This window comes from Nelusetta ayraudi, unplaced genomic scaffold (genome assembly GCF_046127955.1).
Source record: "Nelusetta ayraudi isolate G7.1 ecotype Tasmania unplaced genomic scaffold, CSIRO-AGI_Nayr_v1 ptg000070l, whole genome shotgun sequence".
NCBI classification, from domain to species: Eukaryota; Metazoa; Chordata; class Actinopteri; order Tetraodontiformes; family Monacanthidae; genus Nelusetta; species Nelusetta ayraudi.
Genome location: NW_027466120.1, coordinates 6,413,746 through 6,440,000, shown reverse-complemented (window position 1 = coordinate 6,440,000; position 26,255 = coordinate 6,413,746). Strand labels below are relative to the sequence as shown.

The 26,255-nt window shown below is 43.4% G+C and overlaps 1 protein-coding gene across 2 annotated transcripts in view; it reads left to right on the top strand.

The window, feature by feature from the left end:
* The first annotated feature begins 949 nt into the window (after positions 1 to 949).
* LOC142898732 (uncharacterized) overlaps positions 950 to 26,255 on the top strand; it is a 30,991-nt gene continuing 5,685 nt past the window's right edge. Inside the window, exons 1-16 of one of the 2 annotated variants that reach the window (XM_076041896.1) lie at positions 950 to 1,263; positions 1,821 to 1,949; positions 2,547 to 2,621; positions 2,841 to 3,014; positions 3,193 to 3,350; positions 4,525 to 4,716; positions 4,869 to 5,505; positions 5,796 to 5,958; positions 11,217 to 11,328; positions 13,890 to 13,980; positions 16,726 to 16,812; positions 21,451 to 21,603; positions 23,471 to 23,600; positions 23,734 to 23,766; positions 24,083 to 24,180; positions 25,320 to 25,403. In XM_076041896.1, the coding sequence (XP_075898011.1) occupies positions 1,189 to 1,263; positions 1,821 to 1,949; positions 2,547 to 2,621; positions 2,841 to 3,014; positions 3,193 to 3,350; positions 4,525 to 4,716; positions 4,869 to 5,505; positions 5,796 to 5,958; positions 11,217 to 11,328; positions 13,890 to 13,980; positions 16,726 to 16,812; positions 21,451 to 21,603; positions 23,471 to 23,600; positions 23,734 to 23,766; positions 24,083 to 24,180; positions 25,320 to 25,403 (2,391 nt within the window). In that variant the 5' untranslated portion in view covers positions 950 to 1,188. The remainder of the gene's footprint in view (positions 1,264 to 1,820; positions 1,950 to 2,546; positions 2,622 to 2,840; positions 3,015 to 3,192; positions 3,351 to 4,524; positions 4,717 to 4,868; positions 5,506 to 5,795; positions 5,959 to 11,216; positions 11,329 to 13,889; positions 13,981 to 16,725; positions 16,813 to 21,450; positions 21,604 to 23,470; positions 23,601 to 23,733; positions 23,767 to 24,082; positions 24,181 to 25,319; positions 25,404 to 26,255) is intronic. The other variant, XM_076041894.1, reaches the window with a different exon arrangement.

Below are 26,255 nucleotides of genomic sequence, written 5' to 3'. Positions count from 1 at the left end.
TATATATATATATATGTATACAGTATATAGAGTTGGCCTGTATATAGATATACAGGCAAACTCCACACAGAAAGGCCAAAGTCCCGGGAATCGGACCCATGACCCTTGTCGTATGACTCAACACAGCACCACAGGCGATAAAAACATAAGCTATTATGTCCAATGTTTTTCCCTTGTGAATTGTATGTACTGGGTAGCAGCTCAGACTGAGATATTGTACCCTCTGCCCCATTTGTTCTGTCTAAAAGAGTCTTTCCTGGCTCAAAAGTCCAGTCATCCATGAAACATTTCTGGTAAAACAGACAATCCAGCCTTCTAAATAACCACTTTGTTTCCCTCCCACTCATTTCCCCGATTCCACTTTCACAAGTAAAGCCTCTACCTACACGCTCATTATTTTGACTTTGAAAGAGGACAAAACTATCTGCGTCATACATAACTGAAAAGACTTCCATAGGTTACAGCTGGATGATAGAACAATGGAATTGTCATTGTTCCATGATATGTTCTGACTTTACAGTCTGAATAAGTAATGCATAAGTCTGAATAATTTTGATTGCACAAATTTCTAAATCTCTGAATTTGTTTTTGATTTTTTTTTACTGACATTTTGAAAACTTCTTCTCTCGCAACAGAAAGCAGTTCAATTCTTTGATTCTTATATATTGAGATGATAATCTTGATGTCAAAAACTTAGGCCTACACAATTAAACACTGCAAAATGATCCGGCACCAAATGCCTTCCAAAGAAATGATTGATCTAAAGGGCAGTCGCAGTTTCTTATCTGTGATGATGCCCGTGACGACACAAGCTGTAATATTGACTTTCTTTGGAACTCAAAGCTTCTTGGTGCTCGCTCCTGGAATGGGGCGGGTTTCAAAAAGAAGCGTCACATTCGTTGTGCAAGTGCAGACATGTGAACTGACTGGAAATGCCGTGGTGTCCTGTGTCTGTGTGTGGGAGTGGCTACACTGCCAGGAAAAGCCTGCTTACCTGAGAGTAGCTAAAGCTGAAAGGAGGAAAAGGTAGAACTGTCGCAAGAGTCACACCAGCTTTCCCCAGCCGGAGGCAGGCCTTACACCACAACTAAAATTCCCAAACCAAACAACAATCTTCCATGCCATGGCTATGTGACAGGATCACAACTACACAGATTTCTGTTTGAAATTAAAGATTAACAAGAAAGCATGATGCAGAATTTAGCGTCAAAGAAGAAGGAGAATCCCTCCAGAATGGATAGATTCACTCAGGACTTGCCACAGGTATGATTCCAGATTTATTTTCATATGTATACAGGCAGCAATAAAGCAATAAGTGTCAAGGAAGGTCAAGAATTTATTCCATATCAGCGTTTGACGGGGTAGGAAAAATGTTGAAATAAGTTGGTGCTTCCGCAGTTTCTGTAAAATTTAAGGCTGCAGAGAAAGCAGCCGCTCTCAAGCACACCGACATGTGGCTCAGCTGTTTTGCATGGAGAGACTTTCAGCCTCGTAACTTCCCCGTGTAAGGCTAACTTCCTTTTTGTTGGTGAGTTCCCCAGAGGAGTACTCATTTACCGACAGTCGAGGGACAGATTTAAAGATTATAAAAAAACACGCAGGCCTGTGTTGTACAGGGAGACCTGCTGCAAGGCGCGGTTCCTCTTTCGAGATCCATTCATATTTAACTCTTGTCGCACTATTGTTGTCCTGTTGCCCTTACATTTACACATGTACTGTGATGCAGCACAAAGTGTGTTAGAAAAAAGTTGCATGATACAGTTAAAACTGCACCAATACATGCTTTCACGGTCAAGAATAAAGACATACTTGTGCTGCAGCTGAGCAATGAGATGCAGCTGAGCATCATGAACAAGGTGAAGAGCGGCGAGCTGTCCATTGAAGATGCTCTGAACCAGGCAAGAAGGGACCAGCAGCAGCTGCTCAGCCTGAAGAACCAGAATGATGAGGTCAGAGACAGTTTGAAAAATGTTCTTAATCTTAATCTTAAATTCTTGACTTGCTTCACCCAAAGAAATGTGGGACCACTCGCCATTTGGATGCTTGTAAGTGAGATGAATCATAATGGGTGATTTCCCTCGGCAGTGTAGAACTACGTTAAAAAAAAAAAAGAAATTACTTCTCCTTTTAATTTGCCACATGGAGAGGTAGCGTGTGTGTGTGTGTGTGTGTGTGTGTGTGTGTGTGTGTGTGTGTGTGTGTGTGTGTGTGTGTGTGTGTGTGTGTGTGTGTGTGTGTGTTCGGGGGCGGGGGGCATTATTATTTGCATGTTGGTTAAAGTTCATAATGCACTAACCATAGAGCATCACCACATATCCTTTAAATGTGGCCTCATTAATGCTTGAAACTATGTGAAAGACTTGATGAGGAAACAACAGATCTCAGTCACAATTGCAGCGTTTCGAAGATGCTCAGCCAGCCAGAATTAATTTTTAATTTATCAATGCCCAATTTCACTTTCCCCCGAGAGTTTGAGGGATGCTTTATGATGTGATTCACACCTATGAGGAACTAACATTTGGGTTTTTCTTGTGGCCTGTCAACAGGAACTGCAGCATTCACAATACAATTTCAGTGTTCACAAGCACAACCGTTACAGGTGGCAGAAACGGGTTCTTCAGGTGAGTAAGAAGGAGAGCAACAACAATAGTCTACTCACACGAAAAACAAGATCACAATCACCTTCACTAGTAGCATGAACAAAGTGGTGGCAGGATCACCGTGTTGGTGGTTCTTTGGAGTTGGAGTACGTCACATTTTAATTTTAAATTTTAACTCTGTGTTGAACTTTATGCCTCTACTGAGACGCTGACTCCTACCCTCGATTTGTGTTGGTGCAGATTGATTTCAAGACCAAACTGCTGTGCAGCATACAGAAAGGCATCGTCAAGAGACAGCTCCCCTTCTCCCTCGTAAAGAGCTGTGATGATGGAGCCGGTTCGCGCTTCTCTATTTCTTTTAAAGGCCACCACGATTATGAACTTGAGGCCACTTCACTGGAGGACAAACACAAGGTGAAACTGCGCTGCCTGTCTGTGTGCGCGCACGCACGCACGCACAACTCACTTTTGTGCTGATGATTTTTATTCTACAAAACTCTTTTAGTGGAGTCATTCAAGTGTCACGGCCTGACTGCAGCTCTTTGTGTCTGCGTTTTAATCACGCTGGCCTTCCTCTCTCTTTGTAACACAGATCATGCAGCTTATGAATCAGATAATTTATGAGAACATATACAGTGATCCAGCAGAGGGCAACACTAAAACATGCAAGCAGCCTCTAGCGTCGCACAGCCTGCGGGAGGGTGTGCTGCTTCTGCATCGAGGCGGCCTGGCATCGTTCAGATGGGTCAAGTATGTATCAGTGTTTTTGTATTGTGGCAGCAAAACGTGTACAAAATGTCAGCAATAGCAAAATTACGCTCCTAGCTAATTTATGAAACACAAAACTCCCTTCGTGGCAAAATCTCAAAACTATTAAACCAAATATTTGCAGCTTTACGGATGGACCAAACTATGTATTGTTTGATGTAGGAGTTGAAAAAGAGATCTTTGCTAGAATAGATGTGAAAGATTCACACGCATCAGAGAGTGTGTATTACATAAATGTATCCTAGGAACAGATATCAGAAAATCCCCTTTTTTGCTTTCTCGCTAATGTGAAGGGTAACACCCCTCTCATGATGCAGAACCCAGCAGGTGGCTAATGTAGTTCATCATAGCTTCTATTGAAAAAGCTCTTTCTTTTCCCTGTGTAATTTTAGACACAAGTGCCCTCATTCACTCAATTTTAACACATGCTCATACTTTACACTTTCCAGAATCCTGTTCAAATATTTTACCTTCCACTGTTTGCTAAGGCGACACTGCAAATTTAAAGGCTGTCTTGTTCCCTTTGATGCTGAAAATGGTTCTTGTACAAACAGACTCACACAAGGCTAAGGCTGCTAAACTATGCGCATATCCAGTGATAACGTTGTCATAAGTGGAAGAATCAATCACATCCCCCTCCAAAGGCTACGTGTCCATATATTGAAGGGCTAACTTGATCTTGTGAAGCCAGAGGTGATGCTGTATGAACAGCAACATCATTATCCACTAGCCTAAGCATTGCTGCACTTTAAATTATTTCAAGTGCATTGTTCAAACCCAACAGTGCATGGAAACAAACATATGACAACAGATAGAGATGCAGATAGAGAGATTTTGGTCTTCTTGAGTATTTTTGTTTATGCATCACGAGCTGCTCTCCATTTAGGTCATCAAAAGAGTATTAACACGTTAATTTGGTTTATTTTGGGTTACTCATGTTTACGCTTTGTGCACTTCACTCCCTGCTCCCTTATGTTTCAACCCTGCACATAAACACTGCACTAGAGGAGAGTGTTTTGACCATATAAAGTCACAGAGCTCGACTTCTTGTAATTGATGTGATCTTTCTGCCGTAACTGCATAAGTTGACGGCCCATTGAGACACTTTCAGGCTCTGCTGTGTCTGTCGTTCACAACAAGCTCTGTTTTGTTCCAGATATGAGGTCCAGCTCCACCGGGGCCAACTGACACTGAGCCCCTTAAGGCGACAGGAGCCCACGAAAGATGGCGTGACGTCTGTGGCGCCCGTGTCCACTGTGATTCACTTGTCAGATGGCGACACCAGTGTGCAGTGCAAGTTTCACAGCCCAGACACTTTCACCCTGGTCACGCACAAGAATGAGTACAAGTGAGTAGAGAAGGCCAAGATTTGGAGGCAGATAGGTATTGCCTTTAACAATAGTTTGTCCCATGTGGATTTCATGTTTGTTGCACTACCTTCAACACAATGCTGGGGTACCGGACAGTTTCCTTACTTGTAAGTCACACCTTTGTTACCAGCTTCCGGATACCAGCTTCAGATCAGACGACCACCCCGGGAGCTGTACAAAGCGAGAGGGACGCTTGGGTCCAGGCCATCGACAAACTGTGCTTGGACTGGAAGAGGAAGTCCATGGGGGAGCTGATGTTTGTGGGGATGAAGGATCTGTGTAGCATCAGCATAGGAGAAGAGAGTTCCGACGCAGATCTGCAGTCCAACGGCGGAACCAGTGACGTTCAGCCTCCAGCTGCTTCTCAAACTGCCGACCTCCCTACTGAGGGTGGGAGTGCTTCATTGGCCGTTGAGGAGGATCCCAAGTCTCCATCAGCTTTCCAGCCTGTCCCTAAACCTCGTATCTTTAAAGACGACACCGTCCAAGACCCCGGGCCCGATGTCCCACCTCCAGTGCAGCAGCTGACCACTCCCACGCCTGTTCCCTCATCCTCACCCATATTCTCTCTCCCTTTGCCCGACTACCCTGCCGTCACGCACTTTAAATCAGCCTCAGAGTCTCTTAGCCATGAATCAGGCACGGCAGTTGCGAAGGGGCCATTGCCCAGCGTCCCGCCCCCTCCACCTTTACCCCGCAAATTGAGCAGCTCATCAGGAAAAGCACGCACCAAGGCCTTCCACTGGGACATAGTGAGCTCTGACAAGGTAGCACCGTCACTTGAAGTCCAAACCTCATTTGTCAGAAAGTACTTGATTATCTTTTGTCCGCAGTAGAGCTTGAAAAGGTCTGATTAGTGTGAATTAGTCCTATTTAACTGTAGTGTTTTTAACATTTGAGCAATAACAGAGAGGCCAGGATCAGTTTGGTTTCACTCACTGTTGGAACAAAATCATCGATTTGTCCCTCAGAAATTGCTTTCACCGGCTTTGCCCCTTTCATGACACCTGCAATGGTTCACATGTAAAAATTCCCTTATTACCTTATATTTTGGCAGATTGACAAATCAATGTGGAAACAAGGAAGTAGCAGGAAGATTGAGATTGAAACGTCACGCCTGTTTGAGCAGTTTGCCATCAAGGAACTGGGGACGTTCAAGATACCTGAAGCCAGCAGCAGCCAGAATATCATGCTCAACGAGAAGATTGCGCACAATTTCAGTAAGTAGCTCACTCAGCACCTACTGTACCTATGTGTGACAAATAGTTCTTGGATTTTTATCAGCTATGTTACCATCAGGCATTGTTTTTTTTTTTCAAGCTGTCTAAAAAAAAAAGCACATTTATAATTAAGAAAGGCAAATCATTTTTGGTTGGCTCTACTGAGATCCAAATCCACACCACCAGAGGGAGGCATAAAGAGTAACTAGACCCATTGCACTATTTCTAAAAATTGCTAATAATTATAATTACATATATATTACACTTAAATATTGAAAAAAAAAATATTACACTTGTGTATGTGTGTCCGTGTGTGAGCGGGGCAAAATGTTTTGATGTTACCGGTGTTTGGCTACAGGGGGCAGTATCACACCTGTTATGCAGGACTGTACCTGTCTGTGCCCGATGCAGAGCTATTGTACGATGGAACATATTCTATATCTCCTGTAATGGCTTTTCACTTTTGATTAACTGAGCGTGCGTGGTTTGTATATTTCAAGAGACGAGCCAGGGGAGAACATTTCAGAAGCTCCTCCAAGAGGACTCAGCGTCAGTGTGTGGACTGGCAACATAATTAGAACTCACATCTTTATGAAATATGAATTGAGGATCCGAACGACAGCGACAGCAGTTTGCCCATCATAATACGGAATACGTCAGCGTTCAGGGCTTACACTCCTGTGCCGCCTGACCTGGAAACTGCGGTTGTGTCAGGAGCTGTGGCGCAGTAATGACGGCCTGCAGGCAACCCAAGGCTGTGCATCACTCTCTGCTGCAAGTCTTAGAAAACCAGACGTTCCAGCAAGCTGGGAAACTCTGTCAAGCTCTCTGACTGCTTTCTTTACAACTCAGACACAAAGAGTAGCATTTCAGCAGAAGGGAGGGAAGACGGACCTTTTACCTGGCACAAATGAATAAATGTGTCACGATTGGTTACTACGTGTCTGTTAAGGTACAATATCCAGTAAAGGAATGGGGAAATACAGTTACTTCTGTATTTCCATTTTCATTTTTAGGTGCAGCTGTTGTACCATTTCTCCCCAACAGCAATTATTATGATATAATATAATAATGATTAATAATTATAATAATTATCATGAATTAATATAAAGTAATAATTGTATTATTACTTAACTTACTGACATTGTGATGACACAAAGTGGATCAGAGAAATATTAATAATTAAAGCAGCATTTACACAGAATCAAGGGGTAAAACACAGCCCTGGGGGAGTCCAGTATTTAAAATGCTAATCGATATAAAACCATTCACAACTACAAGTTGAGATTGATCCAGCAGGTAGTTTTTAATCCATAAAACATGTGATCAGTATATCCATAGATCAGTTACGGAGTGGCAATGTTAACTATAGTAAAAGCGGAAGAGGAATCCATGAATAAAGTTTCTGTTCTGGTGTGTGGGGAGCCCAGGTGCTTCCACAAAGGTCGGACAGGCCCCCAAAGCTTGGCCTTGTAGACAGATTGAAGTGGGCCAACGTGCCACCATTGCAATAAGGTGGTTACTCACCACTCTCTCTCCTTCTCCGTCCTACTGTCCACTCCTTCCAGGACTGTGGAGTCTGTCAGGGTAGAGGGTTTGTGTAGGTAAGCGTGGCCCAGTATAGATGTAACCCATCTTTAATCCACTGGGATTGTTGAAGACGTTGCTGTAGATGTTTGAATGCTTTGCAAAGATGGCTGAGTCGAACCACTGAATGGTGGCGAGCGTCTCGGTTCTGCCCATCATGGTGTTAAGTCCTTTCCAAGCCTCCCTTGCATTGCCAGTGGTTCTTGTTGCTTAGACATAGTTTCACATCTTTTGTCGCCTGAGGCTTGATAGTCGGCTGTAGGTTGACGTGCTTCGTTGGGATGACTGCGTCCACAAAGATGTTCAAATGGGAGGAGTGGTAGCATCTCCATGTCATCTCCATCTCTATTCCCTCCACCGTCAGCAGGTACAGGTCTCCCTCTGATCGTGGCAACAATACTTCCCACTCCGCGATGCTCACGCAGCTCTGTGCCGATTCTTTTGAGTTAATAGCTCCAAAATTGCCTAGTTTTTGTTTGTGTTTTTTTGTCCTTTGTTTCTGTCAGTATTTTGGGAGCAGCAGGATGAAGTTTTGATTGCAGAGGCCAAGTGGTGGGCGGGGCTTTGAAACCAAAGCCCTCGGTACATTGCCAAAACACAGATCTAACGTTCTGTCAAGTGTGTTTGGTGTTGTGGCATACTGATCCAGCCTGAGTCAGACAGTGGACCTGACAGCCCACTTGGTATTCACAACAATGCAAAGCCCGCCCCAATTGATTTCTGCATTATCACAATGTCCCTGTCAAAATTTCATCTTTGCATGATAGAAATGCTGCATTAGTGTATGGAGTTGGTTGTCAATAGGAATGTCACCTTGAAAAAAAAGTCAGCTGTAAGTCCAACTGCAGTAGCAACGTCACAGCAATGGAAGATTTTATTCGAGGCTCAGTATACTCCGAAACTGCAAATATAGAATGGAAATTGAGAGGATGCGGCTTCCTGTAAACAATGGTCAGTCACCAAGCTTACACTCTTATATTAGTCACAATATAATACAATATCATTGTGGAATCGTGGAAAGGAAAGACACAATTTGTGTGGAGTATAAATATTGTGATCAAGGACTGTGACATTAACAACAATAACAATTTACACTACACAAGCAGTAGCTTGAATTTTTAATTTTGGGTGAGCAAATATATTTTTAGGTGTATTTACAAAATAGCATTGATGCCACCTGGTGGTTGCCAAATAGAGTGCAAGTTAGCTGAGAAGCACTTTCATGTTTGATAGTAAATTATACATTTGCCATTTTATCTTTGTGATCCCAGGCACCCCAAAATGCAACAAAAATGCAATATTCACCCCTCTCTGCACCCTTCCTTGTCACTCTTGGTATCCCCCCCACTCTCACGAGCCTGCCTTGTGCTGCTTATATGCATGTTTATCACCATACAGCAGCCTAAATTTGGACTGTTTATTCAGCTCATATTTCATTCCTTGCCACACTATTTATTCATCTGATTCCATTATGCTGAGGGAGCAAGTGTGAATGCGCAATGTTGCAATTTTGCCACCCCTCCTCTCAGACTGCAACTCAGTATCAGACCAACTGGCTTGACCTTCATCAGACAAAATATGACACGGGCGGGGGATCAATAATTAACTAATACACTAAGAACTGTTAATTAGCATCAGGTAGGATGCCGCCGCCGACTCCGCTGCATATCACATTATCTTGTTAACAGCTACACGCTGTGGCAGATGGAGCGCGGCAACTTGGGCAGGTGGATGTGTCGTACGGTTGTAAAGTTGTTCTGTTCTGTTTCGAGTTTTTCTTCCCGGCAGTAAACGTCACAATCCTTGCGGACAAGCAGGAACATCTGCTGCATCAGGATAGCGCTGTAATCATTCTTCTACTTGTGGCTCTGAGTGCTCTACAGGAATCCAAAAGATCCCTAATTTCCCCAAATGTTACACATTATTTACCTGATTCCCCCCCCCCCCCCAAAAAAAAAGCAAGAAAGGAAAAAGTAACAACTCTGAGATGTAAAGTTTCTCTGTAGGCCACCACAAATTAGTGCTTTTAATAAGACTCTTCTGAAAGCAAAGGTCCAGCACATAAGCCTCAGGGGTGAAACTGTTGTTTATTATTCAGAAATATGTTTCTATTATGGTATAACTGCCCAGAAGAATTGCGTTTTTAGCAAATGTCTCATATGAAACCTTCGCCACCCTTCAAAATTACCTGCATGTTTTCATGCAATATATACGCAATTATAATAAAAGTAATAACTAGTAATTGGCACATTTAATTACTGGTTGCTCCCACGTTGGACGAGAAGTTAAAGAAGCCTCAAGAGGAATCCACTGAGTCAGTAGACGATTAATAGCAAGTAATCTGGAACTAATTTGTAGCTTTTTTTTCTCTCTCTCTTAGTTTTGCTGCTTATTGGCCCCTGCATGTAATATCTCTGAGCCTTAGGCCTTTCCCCCACTTCTTTTCTTTAGGAAGTAATTTGAATCTGTTTTCTGCATTGAGAGTTTGGATTCATTAGCAAAATGTGTTTGAGAAGATAAAACATTGTCTGTCCTCCCTGTTCACCTCAAACCATTTTGAAGTACTCCAGTTGTCCAGTTGTAATGCATTGTGTTCCTTTGTGATTATAGTGTTTCGCCATGTCCAACTCTGGCCATTTACATCGAGGGCTCCCCTGCATGCTGCCCATTTAATGACCGAAAATGTCGCACTCCTAATTAAAAGTACTCCCGTGGCTTCCTGCGCCCGGTGGGAGACGCTCTCCACCCTCTTACTCTAATTTGCCCGCGCAATGCACGGCTTGACTCACTGCTAATCAACAAAGGGCTTGATTTGCACTTGTGCTTGTTATTATTATTTATAATGATAATAATAATAATAATAATAATAATTCATTTATTTATCTATTGAGTGGTTTGGTCCTCAACCTCAGTCTTACTCCTGAGCACTCTGGCTGGGTTCAGCATTTCTTTTGGATGTTGTGACTTGAATATTGTGAGGAGGAAGCCTCCCCTCAGTCCCGCAGTGGGAAATAGCTTCTCACAACTTTAGTGTCAAGGATTTATATATGTGCAGATTGCAGCTTTGTACCTCAGGAAGAAAACAACAACAAAAAAAAACAACATTTTTTGGGATTTTCTTTCTCCTACCTTGTCGCGGGATAGATTTTCAATTGGCTGGATGATTGGGAGACGGCAATTGAACAATTTGACCCCTATTTAAAAAGCAAATGACTCAGACAGCGCACTGTTTGAAATGGAATAAAACATTTTCCACTTCAGGGAAAGCTGTTGAGTTTGACAACTTCATACAACAAAGTTGGACCTTTGAAAACAACGCCTGAGTGTGTGACCTGCTCAAACATCTCACCTATGCCCTGCAAAATTCCCCACCAATTTTACAGTGTAATGAAAGCTTCGCCCTGAACTACACAGAGCTATTTTCTGAACAACAAGAAGCAGAGGGGGGAGGGGGCAAAAAAAAAAAAAAAATAATTTTTCGACTTGATGGAATGCAAATTTTTGTGTTTCCCCCAGGCATTTGTGGGAAGGTAATTAAGTAAAAGGACCCTTTGTCTGTGGAATGCTTTTTGACTCATTTCATAGCATGATAAAAAGACTGACTGTCACAAGGAGAGCTTTAATGTTGCACTCAGTGCAGTGACTTTTCTTTCGTCTATTGTTTCTTCCAGACATTTTCCTCAAAAGTTTTCCGGTACAGCCACAGGAGCTGAAGGACAAATTGTACATCATTAATGAGGAAGAAGGAGGCCTGAGTGATGAGCACATTACGTCTCTGCGGAGGTAAGAATCTGTGCAAAATAAGCAACACATCAGTGATTGGTATGCATTCCTCTCGGAATCACTGTGACTCCGAGAGGAATGCATACCAATCTCAAGACTCTTTGTGCCCGAGTCCACGGCAAGTGGATGTCTGCTCACACTGGCAGGTGGGACGAAACCTCGGGAAGCTGGAGAGTCGTCAGCAGTCGATGTGAGCGAACAGCAAAAGAAGCCGAGACAGTCGGGAGTCGGGGCGGGGGAGCAGCAGCTTTGCAGGAGCCAGACTCAGTTTGCGCAGCCAAGTTCTCATACCAAATAGCAGATGCCAGAAGCTTTTACTACAGCAGCTCACTAATAAAAGTTTTATTTCTGGTTATTTGCGTAAATGGAGAGTATTGACATGCCCTCGGGGGCAGGAGACTCAAAGCGAGTATAGAAATGCCGCTCGGTTGGTACCTGCAATTTGTTGCGGGTGACTTCTCACTGCTGACCCCTCCTGGAGGCCAGCGTGATCTAATGTACTGTGTGGCCGATTTTTATTTATTCCATGAAAAGATAATATATATTTTAATGCCAGAGCCTGAGGTGGAGTACAATTTTGAGAGGACCACTCCCAACAGGCGCTGCAATATTAATGGCCGGTGCTGCTCCAGTGGCACGTCGGCCGACTCATGAAAAAGTGAACGGCTTCGGTCTGAGGTCACAACACACGGATATGACAGGAAGCCCCCGTTCCGACTGAGTGGGGCTTCAGATTCGGTGCGAGCGAGTAAATTGCCGCTCCCATCAGACCCCCGCTGCTATATGGGAGCCGACGAGCACCGGCGGGGCTGCTCGGCTTTTAATAAATCTGGCCCGGGCCGATGGAAACCAGTCTAATGGTAGCCGTCCAGCAAAGAGACCCAAAGAATGGGTGGTGACACACGGGTCAAAATGAAGATGCGTCCTCGGTGGAGAAAGACAAACATTACCAGTGACAACATGAATCTTTTAAAACGCTCAACGTCGTCCAGTGTAGGTAACGCATGTCGTGTTATTTTGAGCCGCTAACAAGGCAGCACCACCACGGTGCAACGGAGGACAGATACATCTCACTCAATCGGACTATTTATATATATAAAATTATTTTTTTAAAGGTTCTATAGCTTGCCAAATTATATAGTATAAAAAGGCCTAATTTTCTTGTGTTTTTTGTATTTGAAACTAGACGCGCCCGTCTTTGACGCATTTGAGTAACAGCCTTTTTTCCGCCTCTTGATGCTGATGTCACAAAGGGCACTGACACCTCACTCGTATCTCCCCTGGTTGGTGACAAGCCCCGCCTTTGCCAGGTGTTAGTTCCCACCTCACAGCCACCTCGTTCCCCCCCGCCCCCCCTTCCTATGTGTGAAAGACACAACAAAGCAAATCAAATCAGTTTTAGCCGGAAGCTCAAACCAAGGGTCAGATCCACAAAGCCAGTGCATCTGTGGCAGACTTCCCAAATAGCAAAGAGGACCGAAAAATAAAGAGCAAGTAAAGGTAAAAAGAGGCGGAAAATGCGACGAGGCACAGGTAGCGACTGGGCCGGCCAGACTTATTTGAATATATTTTAATTGATCATTTTGCACAGTGACACCCTCTTCTATGTAAATATGCCTCATTAGAAACAGTGCCATATCCACAAAGACTCACTTCCACAAGTAGTTTGACAGTCTGTCAAAACCAGGCAGTGTTTCTGGCATCAGTGTCCACTCTGATCTCACTCCTCTCTAAAGAGCCCACAAGGTGGGAATGATATTAGATATAGAAATATGCATTTTAGAAATGCATTCGATGATGTGATGATCTATGTGTTATATATATATATATGTATATGTGAAAGAACAAAAAAAAAAAAGGAAAACATTTTACCACTTACTGGATCAGCCCCTCAAAACAGCTACAATTCGCAACTCAGGTGGTGGTAACTGTCAAATATATATGACATAATAACGTCATTGCAAAAACCGCTGTCATTTACTGCTGCGCTCCATTCTTTGTGGATCTGGCCCTAAGTTGTTGTTTTTTTTTTTTATGGGAGACTGTAAACAGAGAGATAAATGTGCTGTTTAGTGATGGGTAGAGATCTGTACAGTTTCCTCTGAGACCCGGGATGAATTATAGCTTTAAATTTAGGATCAGTCATTTCTTATTGTCTTTGTCTTTTACGTAGCTTAGCACTACTGAAGACAGATTTTCCCAACCCAGAGACCAAAAAAGTAAAATGCATTCTTTTTATCTGCACACCTGTAGTGAGTGAAGTCTGTTTAATTTCCCATCTCTGCTCTGCTCTATCATTACTAACCTGACAGAAAACCGGCAACCAGATTCCTTTCAGAAATGATTTGAGCTCATCTCCTGGTGCACTTCTCCATTTTTCGCTTGCATTTATTCCAAGCTGTTGGTATATTGGGTTTGACTGGCTGATAAAACATTTTACTAACTGTTTATAAGTGGCTTTTTTTTTTTTTTTTACAATCTGTCTCAACAAACTGAGAAGCCTGCGTGAGGTGTTCTGCATGCACTACACCACCCGGATGACTGTCACTCTTCTGTTCAAGATACGTCCCCACCTCGGATGATGTGGAAATGTACAAATCCCACAAAGGACCTGTGGCAGAGCTGCACATTGTGGACCAGTACATGATGGAGGTACTTTATTTTCCTCCATTTCAAATATTTACCAGAATGCCTCGATATCAAAAAATGTAATTTCCTGTGGATTTCACTCGTGACCCCGGTTTCAATCTCACACGGCTGACTGCTCGTGCGCGCCGCGCCCGTCTGCGGACGTCTTGCGGGGGAATTTGTTTCAACGGCTTCGTCACTCACGCGCATGTGGGTGTCATGACAAGCTCTTGGCATTCATCTCATTATCACCTTCCAGCACGCCCGCAGGTCATGTGGCCCACGTGTGTCGGGCTAAAGGCTGCAGCAGCGCTGACAGGTGAACGGGAGGATCAGCCCACGGCGCCTCCCTGCACTATTACACGGCGCACAGGAAGGATTTCACGTGTGAGGAGGCGCGGAGGCTTTGCCTTTAGAGGAGGCCGATCAAAACCCCCCCGAGAACCTGTGTGCTGCAGTGCAGGCAGCACGGATGCATTAATGCCACTTCATTGAAAGCGAAATGGCCTCAGTTGAAGAACCTCCGATTAGAGATGATGGTTGAGTCGTTCGAGTCCCACCCAAATATATTAGAGGCAATTCTAAGTCCCTTCACATATGTCTCCTCTAAAAAACACTTTTACTGTTAAAGAAAGTGGCTGCAATTTTCTATCTATCTATCTATCTATCTATCTATCTATCTATCTATCTATCTATCTATCTATCTATGTCTATTTGTCTGTCTATGTATCTGCATTATTAGCTCAACAAAAATACATTATACATTATAATGCTTCACAAATGAAGGCCAAGCATGTCATGTGGCTGTGCTGCCGTTCACTGTCACGCAGCGACTCGGTGTCATAACTTTCTATCAGTAGAGCTCTGACACACTGGATTGTCACACAACCTGTCTACAATTGTCGTGCTGCCACTACTAAAAGGAAGTGATGAAAATCTACGCTGGCACGACTGCAAAACGCAGATGTCGGTTTTCAGTGTCCAATGTTCGAACGCGGCAGACTCTGCTCCCCTACACCCCCTTTTTTTGATTCATCGACGGAACACGGCTGCTCCGTCTCGCTGCCGCCGGCTCGCTAAAATGTGCCGCACAATCCATCTCGTCACGCTGAATAATCACAGCCCCCGTCTGTAACACGTGTGGAGAACACAACCGAGCAAACGCTCCGCCTAACGGCGGCGTGGACTCGCTGCAGCTGAAGAGCTGACCTTCTCTTCCCAGATAGGATCTATCCCATCAGGCTCTCACACTGATTCAACATCTTCCACTCTGCTTTTTAAATCCCATGCTGCACCCGGGATTACCAGTAAGACGGCGAGACGCTGTAGACCAAAAATATTTGACCAAGATATCACTTTTGACTGGCGAGAGATCGATGCGCAAACACAGTTTTAGTGGAGGGGGAATTAAAAAAATAAAATAAAATGACAGAAACCGCAACGATGTGTTAACCTTCCATTAAAAATGAAACGTGTCACAACACATTTCTCTTTTCTCCTTTCTTTAATGCGATGGCCTCGCAATCACAGTGCCCTGTTTTTTTTTTGTTTTTTTTTTGGAAAGCTAATCCCGATATCTCTCTCTAAAGCCATAAATCTGCCAGAGCCCACCTTTGGCTTTCGGGGAGACGTTACCTGTGCAGGAGCGAGACGGTCCCACAATGTGGAGTGATTTATTGCAGGTTAGCGCTGACTCAAAGGTCGACCAGGCAGCTCAGCCCGTCGTTTCAAGGTGTCAAGCCTTCACTCTCTCTATTAAATCAGCCCGCCGACAGGCCCGAACCTCCTTCTGTTTTTGCCACAGGTAGCAGATAGTCAGTCAGAGAGCGAGCCGCAGCCGCAGCCACCTGCCTGCGCCTCACTGCAGCAGGGGCAGAGCTGGCCAGGGGGCGCCGTGGCCACCCAGGGAGGGGGGATGATTGGAAAAAAATGCCTTACACTCCAATACTGAAGCATCTCAAGTCATATCTTTGTAGATTGATGCACAGTTTGTTTGTTTGTTTTTCTCTTTCTTTCTTTCTTTCTTTCTTTCTTTCTTTCCATATGTTTCTGGCGATTGATTGGTCTGGATTCTGCTCTTTGGTTAACTCGATACTCAAAATAAGAAATTTAATGTCGCCCTCACTCTGACTCTAGGACAGTAAAGAACAAGCTGATGTAGGTTTACATTTAACATTTGTGAAGGTTTCCTGTTCTCTAATTCAGTGGTTTTCAAAATGGGGACTGCCATGGGCCACTAGGGCCCCTCCCCCCAAAATCCGAGGAGACAAGAAAGAGAAGTCCAACTAAATAAATAAATAAATAAATAAATAAATTAATTAATGAATAAATAAAAGGATCAAATTATTTTTAATAATACACAATTAAGAGACATGGGTGTATATGTTGCTCTGTTTTCTGTGTGTCTGTTTTCCGCCAACGGTTTGTTGGCAAGTTCAATAATAATCTTTAATACAGTGTTGACAACATGTAAGTAGCATGGAAAAGGTTGGGAGCCCCTGATCCAATTCCTGGGAATGGTGACAGGCCAACTGTTATAAGGTCACAGTGAAAGCATTTAATAAATACAAACAACTACAGTCACAATTAGAATAATAATCAAAATAGTTTTATAGACATTTGAGGTATCTAATGATGTGGGTCATGATCTCACGCTGTGGCCACCCCAAGGAAACATTTCTGGCTCTGCCGCTGCCCTGCAGCATTTGTATTTGTTAGAATTGTGCGTCCTAGCATGACAGTTAACATTCTCTCCCCTCTCTGCCGTAGATGTGCAACATCCCCGGCCTGAGCACGCAACTGGACCTGCTGCTGACTTTGAGAGAGCTCCCGATCAGCATGAGCGACCTGCAGCCGGTGAGTTTAGCCCATCGCCCATGGAGGCAAACCACGGAGCCTGAATGACGTGTTTTAAAAGTCTGCCCACACACACACGCACGCACGCAAGCTGCCAGGCAGGACAAACAAAGGCTGCGACCGGCACGTGGCCGAGCGGGGACATGCAAATTTGATGCCTTTAATGCAAATTCTAATGTGGCGACATACCGCGGCTTCAGAGGTAAATGAAAAGACCATCTGGGGACAAAGTGACATTAATACGTGAAAGCTTTTCTGCCTCCGGAAGGAGCTTTGGGTTTGAAGTGGCCGCTGAAGTGGTTACTTCCCTATTTGCTGGATTGTTAAGAGACTTGAAAATAGAAAGGCATGAAAGGCACTTTAAGGAAGATGGATCTTAATCAAATGAAGTTTCATTTTTCCTTTGGGTGAAACCCTCAAACTTTTTACTTTTAGCAGTGAACACCCAGGTTTTTTCTTTTTCTTTTTTTTTGCCATGAATGAAGCGAAAATGAATTAAATCTAATTCAACAGAACTCACTGTCATGATGAAACGATGCAGGTAGAGTCTGTCTGCGAGTGGCAGAGAGTGTTGGCCCAGTAATGTTGCTAGATTACAATAATTCATGAGAAACTTTTTAATGCGTCAGTGTTCGAAAAGTGACTGATTAGTCTCATTAGAATATTTCTGCAGGATTAAATACAAAAAAAACTCAGCCCCTTCAGGATCTGGTTTTGGAAGGAGCGGATGGCTGATAAACAAACAAACCAGCATTAAAAAAACTAAAACCTCTAAAAACCACGCTGACTCTCATTATTGAGCAGACTAAACAGCAGCGGCCATCTGTCAGTGGGCGCAGGTTGGGGTTAGAACCTGGACAAAATGAGACGTAACCTGATATGCACACTCTCACATCTGTCTGACACAGATTCAAAGTGAAGACTATTTTCACGAGTTGCAGACATGGATGTAGATCAGAGAGAAATCCCGACATAGCTGTTCAGGTTCAGGTCATTTAAAGCCACTGCCACCGCCGCCTCCTCGCTCAATGCCAAATGTGTCAAGAATTAGCATACATTAGCATTCTCTTAATGCATGCAGCCAAGTGTTTGTGACATATTTCAGATTTATCATCAGTCTCAGCGTGTATTGGCACTGGGGAAGGCAGGGTGTGAAGGCAGCCAGCTGACCTCCCTGCTCGTCTGCTGCTGTGCTATCAAGCTTCTGTTTCTCCCTCTCAGCAGCTGTGCCTCGGTCCTCATCGCTTGTCTGCCGACAGTAAAGACAGCGAGTGAATCAGAGGGATGACACAGTGATCCGATTGATTGAGAGACTCATTTTCCTTTGTCTGACACGCAGAAGCTAATTGTTGTGAGTGCGATATATCATGAGAGGAAACATGAGCGTATTCCGTAATGTTTAAATTTAGCCGTTGCTCTTTTTCCTTTGTGATATTTCTTTTTACCCCTTTATATTATTAAAAATAAATAAATAAATAAGATTTCACATTTGTGCTCACATTTTAAATGTATGTGCCGACAGTAATAGTGAGAAACTTTATCATTTTTACTGACTTGTGGAAAATCTGCTTTTGGAATCATTTGAGTCACTTAGTCAGTCATTCATCATCTATGTGCACACAAGCTCCACCCACTTCCAAGGCAGCTGGCGCCAGGTTTTCATTACAATGCCTGTAAATTGCCCCTTAAAAGATGCTGGGATTTTCAGTGGGGCGGCCGTTTCATTGAGTGCCATTGAGTCGGGGCTTCTGTAAATGCTGCAGATCATGAATACACTTTGAATATGTTTATTTTCTTCAAACGATGCGGTAGCCTCATACTTAGCAACGTGTCCTGTGTATGCGGTGTACACAATGTAATCACGCTGGCCAGCAAATTTTTCCTCCGTTGTGTCACATGCAGGAGAGCAGCTCAGTGATAACTTAGCCTAATAGCTGGGAGGCTGAGTTGAAACAAGAAACCTGAGCTTTTGCTTTACCCACAGGTGTAAAAAGCCATTAAGGTATTTGAAATATTTATACAAATGCAGTTAGAATCGTATTGGCACGATTTACAGAAATGCTATCTGGTATTTCCTTTGCAGTGAGCTAGCGGTGGCAGTAATGAGCCGGTGAACAGATTTAAGTTGAGGAAATATAATTTGCACGTCATTAAAATGTCCTCAACAGTCTGTTCACGTCTTGCACATCACAAGCAAACATCCTGCCTTTCCAAATCTCTCCATTGCCTGGCCAAAGCTGTCGCTGTCTCCCAGTATCATGCACTGGGCTGTTTGTAGTCTAGTTGCTGGATCCCTCTTTAAAGCCCGAACCCTTCCAGGGATTTACCTGCCCCTGACAGCCACAGCAAGAGACAAGCTAATAAAGAAAGCCACCAGTGACCACGTGCTTGTTGGTGCCAAGTCTCTCCGCTGGTGACAGTCTCAGGTTTTTCTCTGTGCTGGAAACCTACCCACTCTTTAAAGGCCCAGAGCGTCGCTATTAAAAGGATCTCACCTGCCACTTTGAGAGGTACACTTTGCTGCTGCTGGGTATCTAATAAAGGGGCCTGTTAAGCTTTTCTTCAGATGGATAAAGTAGCAAAAATTGTTCCATTGTAACCCTCAATCTCATGAGGGTTTTATGTTTTTGCACAGATCAAAATGACATGAGATGAATTTTAACATTGCATGCTATATGCTTTTTTTTTTTTTTTTTTTAAACATTTTATTCTGAGTCTTGCACACAGGGCCTCTAAACTGCTGTGATCCGCATGAAGTCATTTCCAAATCTAAATCGGAGAGGAAGGATGCTGAGGCGACGCCGGGATTGCAGTATGCAGAACTGTGGCGTCGCCCCGAGCTGCGTTGCACTGAATTTTAAAAGCAATTGAGGCTTTTTTTTTTCACCACTTCTATTCATCATGCATCCCACCCCATAGCATTTCCAAATCAAAGTTGAAATAAGGCTGAGGGTCGCGTATCTTCAACTTCTGTATTTCTGTATATATTTCAAAGCGGCAATATTGGGCCCCATTCAAGATTTGTTTAGATCATAAAAAGACGCAAGCCAAAGGGACAAGGATTTTGACAAGCTAACTTTTTCTTCTGTCAAGTGTTTTCTGAAGAAAAAAAAAATCGAATTTACCGTCAAAAGAAGCCCTCTGCGCATGAATTTTACCTTTATTTTACCTGTCAGACATACTTTTCCAGTCCAGATTTGCTTCCCTATGGGGCTCTGCTGGAAAAACAAAAACAACAACAACCCTGAATGAAATTTGTGAAGCAACAAACAAAGTTTCTTGAATGCGCTTTTTTATTTATACAGACGTGGCTCAGTTAGCACAACCTTCTCAACATGTCGACAGCCGAGTGACTTTTTTGGGATTTGTTTTGGGTATTGAGGCTTGATGCCTCGCTGGCAGAAGCTGAACCAAACTCGCTTGTTCTCCGTAAGTCTCGGAATCTTCAGTCACACTGAGGAAGAAGACCGTCGCCGGGCCAAGAGTAAAGTTTCGCCTCATGGTAGGCGCAAGCTAGTTGATAGTAAAACTCTTAAAAAGTGCACAGTGTAAAATTTGGCTTGATTTATGATTTTTGTATTGGTAAAAGCAAAACGTATTGATTATAAATACATTAATAAAAGTGTATACTGGCAGTACAATAAAAGTAATTTGGTTTTCCTACTTTTAGAAGGGCCTCGCTCCTAGTTAGCAGCCATCTTGCACCGCCAGTTTTTAAGGAAGCCTGCCTGACAGTGGCCTAAAAACAAAACACGCATCCTTAAAAATTTTACACACTGGACCTTTAAATATTTTCATGATCACTGGCAACCTATCAGAGTTTTCAAATTTTATTCACAAGACATATTTTTTTGGACCAAGGAAGTTTGAGGAGATGGCGAGAGGATGCCTTCTTTCTTCCACAACTGAAAGATTTGCGAGCCTGTGAAAGTTTCAAAAGTTAGAACAGCCTCTCACGCAGGTTCAAAATTTAAAAAAATAAATGTCAGCTCATGGCTTGAATTATTCCACCACTAATTGTCATAGAGATGGTGAAGGTACAGATGGCCCTGTATGGAGCCAGAGTTTTAATGTGTCTGAATGTTTGCTGCCTCTCTGCTTCATGACGTCTGTCCTACCGGGAGGTTTTCATCCTTTAAACAGGGGCATATGGTGAGTCTGGCTGCTGCCTGGCATTGACCAACATTCTTTTGAAAAGCTCACTATCTGTCAGTGAGTGCGATGCCCAAAACGCCAGCTTGTTTTTTTGTGAGACGTAATCCACTTTCTTTTCTCTTCAAACGCATTCTCATCCATATTCAACAGGCTCTGTTGAAAACTGTTTAACCAGGAAAACTGAATGAGGTCCTTGAGGAATATTTGTGCTTGGCACAATTGCATAAAAAGCAACAACCAAAGGCGCAATTATTCAACGCGTGAGGTCAAATGAGGTGTTGTGAGACGCCTTTTTATCTTCCCAATGTAAAACTGCGACGCCTTGAGTTATTTTTAACCCCGCATTGTGAACACACCACGTGGTCCCCCAGAAGCTTCGGCCTGGTTCCTCTCACAGTGCCTCAGTCTGTTGTGGAGAAATGGATGCCTGTGTGATTACCCAAGGAAATGACTTTGCTTTGTGCCCCTGTGTTTGTCTTCCAGCTGATTAACCAGAAGACTACAATGTGCACACAGCTGAACAACTGCAGGTCATTTGTTTCCGTGCTGGAGTACCTCCTCGCCATTGGCAATTACCTCAACGACAACGCCAGAAAGGGAAAGGCCAAGGGATTCCGCCTCTCCTCCCTGGCAAAAGTACGGCTTTGCCGCTGCCGCCGCCGCATGACCTTTGATTGAGTTGCAGCGCCCGCCTAATTAGACCACTCATTGATATACGCGGCAGGGTGTCTCCCCTTTCAAATTTCTCTCTTGTCTTGGAGGACGCTGAAGTTCACTGAGGTCCCTCGCACAATCACTCCAGAGCGTCACTGACTGCCATTACTGAGAAACTTTGCATAAAATCTCACAGAAATGAACCAGAATTGAGATCAGTCAGAAGGCAAGTCCTTCATTCAGTCTACTTGGTCTACTGATTTAAAGGGAAAAAGCAAATTCACCTATTCAATCCCTATAGTCATATGCTACATTCCCTCCGACTACCAGTGGCTGTTGGTTTGAGATGCAGGGGAAAGACAACTCAACAAACACACAATCCAACAACTCCAAATCCTTCTTGTGGACTAGTCTAGGAGCACGCACTGCAGATTGACAACGCTGTGACATAATGATGTAACATTACAAGACAAAGTTATTTTCAAGGCAAATGCATATCCAGACGTAGCTGCTGGGTGGAGGGATTTCATTGCATTCATGTTCACACAATTTTTGCACCATAAACCAAATCCTGAGTAATATCGTTTTGTAGGCCATGAAGTTTCAGACAACAAAATTAAAGAAAAAAAAAAAAAGAAAATTCGAATTGAGTATTAAATCGCTCAAGGTTTGTGAGAGCGTTTCCCCACTTTCTTTGAATTTAGTTTGAACCGCTCTTTTGTGTGTCGGTCCCCCTAATGGGAGAGTTTAAGAGGCAGCATGTCGAGCACAGAGGTAAGGCGTCCTCTACCCCATTTAATGAAGTCAGGCCTTGTGTTTCCCTCTGAGGTGTTTCGACTTCTAATTGAGAGTCACAAACGGTTGCCGCGCGCGATGGTCTCGTCATATTAATGACCGGCTCCTTCTACAAAAGCCTGTTGACTTCGTCTATGTTCTCCGCTGTCTTGATCTTACTTTTAACTCGGCATCAATACTTGCCACCCGCCTTTCATATATATATAATTTCAGTCCTCACAGGCTTGCCTAGGCTCATAATTGGCAAACAACATAGCCTAGAAAGAGACCGCTAATGACTATAACAGCACTGGATACGTGACTGCTGCAGTTGGATGCTGAGAGACTCCACGTTTGGCCTCTTTTCAACAGTCACGTTACAGTTTGAGACAAATTAAAGCTTATTTTGCTTCTACTCTTATCATTCATAGTTTTGAGGATTGAGGATATTATAGCTGTTGGAATGTTTTCTTCAGCAGTGTGTTTCTGTGCAGGTACCAAAAGAATAGAAACCCAACCTGTTTTTAAACGTGTCTGCATATGATATAAATGCAGTGGAGTGAAAGTAACTGAAAGCAAATATTCTGAATTTCGCTGCTTACTTGCACACCCATGCACTTGTGAATACTGCATTCAGAATCACTTTTGAGTCTTCAAATGCAAACCAATTAAAAAAAAAAAAAAAAAAAGATTTTTTTGTGTCACCTTTCCAAACGAAAAACAAACAAACAAACAAACAAAAAAAGTGAGGTCAATTGAACATTCTAAATTGTCCCTAGGTGTGCATGTGAGTGTGAATGGTTGTTTGTTTCTATGTGGCCCTGCGATGAACTGGCGACTTGTCCAGGGTGTCACCCTGCCTTCGCCCTAAGACAGCTGGGAGAGGCTCCAGCAGACCCCCGTGACCCTGAATAGGAATAAGCGGGTATAGAAGATGAATGAATGAATGTTTGTGTGACTGTTTTGATGTGTCACTCTACATGTTTGTCCTCTTGTTTTCTTCCCGCCTGCGTGTGTTGAAAGCAGCGTGTGTAACAACTTGTCTCACTGCTGCGCCGCCGTCTCCGTCTCGCAGCTCTCCCAGTTCCGCGGCAGAGACAAGAACTTCACCTTGCTCCATGCCCTCGTGGAGCAGATCATGTTTCGAGAACCGTGCTTGGCAACCTTTACCCAGGAGCTGGCAGAATTTGAAACTGTCCCGGGAGGTATTTGCTAACCAAGATTTTAATCAAAACTCTGAGCAAAGGAAAGGAATGTTGGCCCGGCACTTTTCAACTGAGATCTGTGAAGTGAAACAAGATTTCTTTTCTCTCTCCCTCCTCGCTCTCTTTTGGAAAGCGTCCATTAAAGGTCTGACCGCAGAGGTGGACGGTGAGTAGATCGAATCCTCTGACTGAAATGTCTAAAGACTCAGCTTGCCGAAAACCACTTTGACACTCGACCCTTCTTTTAGTGCCATTTCCTAGTCACTCACAAGGAAACGTGATAGTGAAATTCTCTTGGCGGAGTCAGCAGTAGTTTCACTGCACTGCACAGAACACAAGCAATAGTTTATTTTTCATGTTTTCAGTGAAAGAAATCTGTATTTTGACCTAAAGTGCTGGATGCAGCAAATAACATTTTTAAAAAAAGCTACTGTATCTGAGGTGGTGAGTGGTTACAGAACATGTTTTTTTTTCTGCTTCAGTCCTGAAGAATGAACTACAGAAGGTCATTCACTATAGAAAAATGTCAAAGAAGAGAAACGCTGGAATTCAACACCCGACTTTCCTCAAAGACTTGAAGGTGAGTCAGAATTATTTCGGTCATTTTCATGTTTTTGTCTACATTAATTCCGTGAGACGTCCTCGCAAACATTGTACCGCATTGATCGCATTTATTGCGTTTAAAATGTTTTAAAAACTCTACATCTGCCAGTGCTGTCTCTTACGAACAGCAGTCGTTGCTCATTACACAAATGAATAAGAACACATTGTGTTCCTGCACGCCAATGAGTAATTTCTGTGAACGAGCATAACAGGCCACTGCACTCCGCCAGAGGCAGCAGCTCTGGAGTTATTTGCAAACTTTCACCAAAAAGGATTCAAAGTATGAAAAGCTATTTAGATCAGTGTTTTTCGGCACGCAAACAGATCTGTCAAAATGTTCAAATGAGACAGGCTACAGACTTCAAGAGCTCATTTTGAAGATGAAACAAAACACAGGGAAAAGGTTCACCCTGGGGTACATTTCATCAAGTTGTGTCAGATCATTTATTGGATTCAGGATCAAGACTGGCTGACAAAGCAGCTGTTTCATTACTTCACAATCTCTTGTTAAATTTGGTGACTGAGCTTAGAATGTTGCCTTTCCATGGTCTCCAACCAGTCGGAATCAGACTTCTCAGGCCTCTGACGCCCACAAACCAGTTGATGACGCTCACTGTATATTTTCTCTTTTCCCCCCACTATCCTCTGTAAACCCCAGAGATGGTTGTGACAGTGTGAAAATCCCAGTAGATCAGCAGCAATCGGCAACCACACCACGTTCAAAGTCACCTTAAACCCCTTTCTTCCCCATTCTGATCCCCGCTTTAAACCTCAACAAGTTGCCACCACGTCTACAATGTCTAAATGCATTGAGTTGCTGCCCTGTCATTGGCTAATTAGCTGTCTGTGTCTGTGTATAAGTAATTGTTTTGCATCGAGCAAGATACATTTTGTTCAGAACAACTTTATAACATTTTCAATGCTTGCAAGTCACTGCTAATTTTGTGCAACAACTTTGTAAAAGATGCTTCTCTTGACAGTTCAAATTCAAAACAGCACATTTGTTGCTTTTAGTTTTTCTGAGGGTCCGAGGTCACTGGTTATTGACGTCAATCATCCCCTGACTGAGTGTGTAAACAAAACCGCCTCTGTGTCTTGATTTGCCTCCTTTCCCAGGTGGTGATTGAGAAATACAAGGCAGACCTCGTGGGGTTGACGAGGACGTGTGAGGAGATGAAGAAACTTTATTCTGTCATTCTGGTAATTCCTGAGTTATTATTTCAATATCTCTTTTGTCACAGCCTTGACCTTCCTCTCTTCTACTAGCAGTAGTTGAGTAAAAGCGGCCTTGTACCATTATTTGTCACTGTAACCCCCATCCACACACACTCTGTCAAGGGAACTATATATATCTCAAAGGAATGTAGCTCCACCCAAGGTTACTTCTTTTCCCGCTATGTACCCTTGCACAAGGACATGGCTAAGGACTGAAATTAACTGATATAGAGCACAGCTCTGGTGCTTTCGTTCAGAGCTTTGAAAAAAAAACAAACGTTGCACTCTGTGTAGTTTCTATTTTATTTCATTGGATTAGTTGAGAGCCGCTGCGAGGACAAGACTGTGAGGGACAAGTTCATCCTCAGTCTTAATGTGTGATGTCATGCCAATGAATGGCCCGCAACAGATTAACCATGAGAGGATGTGACAGCAGCCCTGTCACAGCTTATAAACCCACACGCAGCCACAAAGCTTTTACATAGACTGTGTTTAAACTGCCAATGGAAGCGACATCTACATTCATGTGTACGTGTGTGTGTGTGTGTTAGACTTAGTCATGTGCGATACGACAAGAGTTGGTATTGATCCGATACCAAGTCATCATAGAGCAGTATCGCCAATACTGGTTGGATGTTGAATCTTTTCTAATTACGGTGGATGAATCATCAAACAGTCATCAGCAATACAAATACAGTATTGATTGCATTACACTGATATTGCTCAATACCGAAAACCAACATTGGTGTATAATGTGGATTACGGCGACTTGGATCGATACGCCCTCCACTAGTGTGTGTTGCTTTCAATTCCTACCTTCAAGAGAGGTCAATTCTC